The sequence below is a fragment of the Otolemur garnettii genome, unplaced genomic scaffold (assembly GCF_000181295.1).
Source record: "Otolemur garnettii isolate 467f Iridium unplaced genomic scaffold, OtoGar3 scaffold00271, whole genome shotgun sequence".
NCBI lineage: Eukaryota > Metazoa > Chordata > Mammalia > Primates > Galagidae > Otolemur > Otolemur garnettii.
The window spans coordinates 1,074,276-1,076,577 of NW_003852666.1; the positions used below are offsets into that span (position 1 = coordinate 1,074,276).

The 2,302-nt window shown below is 36.0% G+C and overlaps 1 protein-coding gene across 1 annotated transcript in view; it reads right to left on the reverse strand.

The window, feature by feature from the left end:
• Nucleotides 1-1,051, reverse strand: part of PIK3C2G (phosphatidylinositol-4-phosphate 3-kinase catalytic subunit type 2 gamma) — a 372,023-nt gene extending 370,972 nt beyond the window's left edge. Inside the window, exon 1 of the mRNA XM_023508742.1 lies at nucleotides 312-1,051. Coding sequence (XP_023364510.1) covers nucleotides 312-971 — 660 coding nt within the window. The 5' untranslated portion in view covers nucleotides 972-1,051. The remainder of the gene's footprint in view (nucleotides 1-311) is intronic.
• Between the last annotated feature and the right edge of the window lie 1,251 nt (nucleotides 1,052-2,302).

Below are 2,302 nucleotides of genomic sequence, written 5' to 3' on the forward strand. Positions count from 1 at the left end.
CAACAACCATAAAAAAAGAAATAGTATCAATTAAACTTTCAACTATGATATTTTTATGCAATAAAACATAAGTACTACAACGTTATTTAGTTTCGATGGGATTAGAACTTTAAAACTGATGTTTAAAAATTTATTTCCCTTTTTTCCAGAAGAAATTAGCTCAAGAATATGAAATTGGTGAAAATAAATATTTTTTCCAAATTATTAATAGATTTCTGTCTTTAAGGTTAGTTGCCTTCATTACCAACTGAATACTAAACATTACTGAATGATGCTTTCGGATTCATAGTTGAAGACTGACATGTACATACCTCTGCGTATTTTGGCCCTGCACTTTCCTGTATCCTGGGTAGAGATAATGAAGAAGGTTCCCCAATTTTCATATGTCCATGCCTTCTTTTCTCTTCTTTTGACATGAAATCCATTGAGAAGGATGAATGTGTAGGAGGAAAGCTACTTTCAAACCCTATATGGTAGTTGTAATTTTCATTTTCTAATTGTCGCTGTCGATTAATTTTATCCAAACTAGTAGGTGATGGAGCTAACAGATTGAATGTTCTAGAATCATCAGAACCAGGATATTCCCCCCTGGGGTTTTCCCAGGAGCATTCTTTAGTCACATTTTGAGGTAACACAGAGGGCCTAAAACCAATTACTGGTGTTTTCGTACCTTGATGCCAGCAGAGTTCAGGGCTTTTAGAAGTGAATGTATTCAAGGATGAATGGTGTGTTTCATCTAATGAATGACTTTCTGAATCCATAGTGGGTGCGGCAGATACAGAAAAGGTGTTTTCTTCAATTCCACGTTCATAGAGTGGAGTTTTGTCACTGATCTCAACTACGAGCTGATCAAAACCCAGACTGACTTGGCTCGAAGAAAGCGGTTGTTGTACAGACCGAAATTCTTGATGCTCATACTGCTTTTCATCTGATTCATCAGGATTTGGATCTGTTTGCCAATAATATGCCATTTTAAAAAAATTTTTATGTCACTGAGAGAGTTGACTCTGCTCCAAATATCTCCTTGATGATATTGTAAATGAAGATTGAAATTTTCCTAGAAACAGCATGAAAGGAAATAAAAATACCAAATTAGAAATAAAAGAGCTTGCAAGAAAGAAATCTGATGAATAAATATAAACAGTGTTTTGAAGTTTTTCTTACTAAGTGACGTAATTCCTGGAGTACCATAAAACTCACTTAGGATTCACAATATTACAAATCTGAGTGGGGAATACGGATTTGGATAGATTTGTGAAACTCCTGTGTTAGAAAAAGTCCACATCAATTATGACAAGAATGTCATGAATCTATTCAAAGTCACATCCCCACCTTTGACTCCTTTTCTTACTATACATTCACTTGCCACCTGCCTGTAGAGGGAGAACACGTCATATTTCCCCTCTGTATTCAGTCATCTATGAGAATGTGGGCATGTTAACATTCTTTTTTCTAAGTAGATATACAGTCTCTTCTTGAGTAGCAATTATCCTATTCCTAGACCTAATTTCAACTTCTTTTTACCCTCCATAACCAGTCATCTTAAAATAGTTGGGTAGATTTTTTCCTTTCCTCCCCAAAACTCTTTAAATAGTAACTTCTTGATCCACTTCTCAAAAATTACTGTTAAGTACAAGTTTCATGTAAATGAATTAAATCGACATTTTTGAGCTTTTTTTTTGAAGATGTCTCTCCACATCTGTTGATGTCATTCACCATTCTTCTTACTTTAACATTTTTTATTTCCTGACTTTGGCTTTTTATATGAAACTGTACTTTCTGATTTTCTTTCCTATGAGCTCTTTCTCAAATACTCTTTTGCCTATTATTCACTTTCCACCTCATCCTGACAGAGCTTATTTTCTTCTCCATTTTTCTCTCATTGTGAGTTATTTTAACCTCCTATTGATACAGGATTCCACCACTCAGGGCTAGACAGGGAGTCCCCCATTCTCTAGGCCCAGAACTCAGAGGTCAGACCCCCATTTCCAGGCACAAGCAGATTGCCTTCCTGTGATGGTTTTTTTGAGTGGCTCCACCTTGGGTAAAACCACAAACCCTAATCCCTTCTCAGGGACAAAAACTGTAAAGGCAATGATAACTACATTCATTCATTTGTTAATGCACCCATTTCCACCTACCAATTGCCAGCCAGGTACAATCCTCTAGACCTAATTCCTCTAGACAAAGAGTCCACACAGAGACTCTGAGAGAGTTCTTCAAGAGAGTTCTTCAGTTCTTTTCCCTTTCCAGAAGCTCTAATGCTTTTTACTTTTTCTATATTCCTTTCTAACTTCTAATA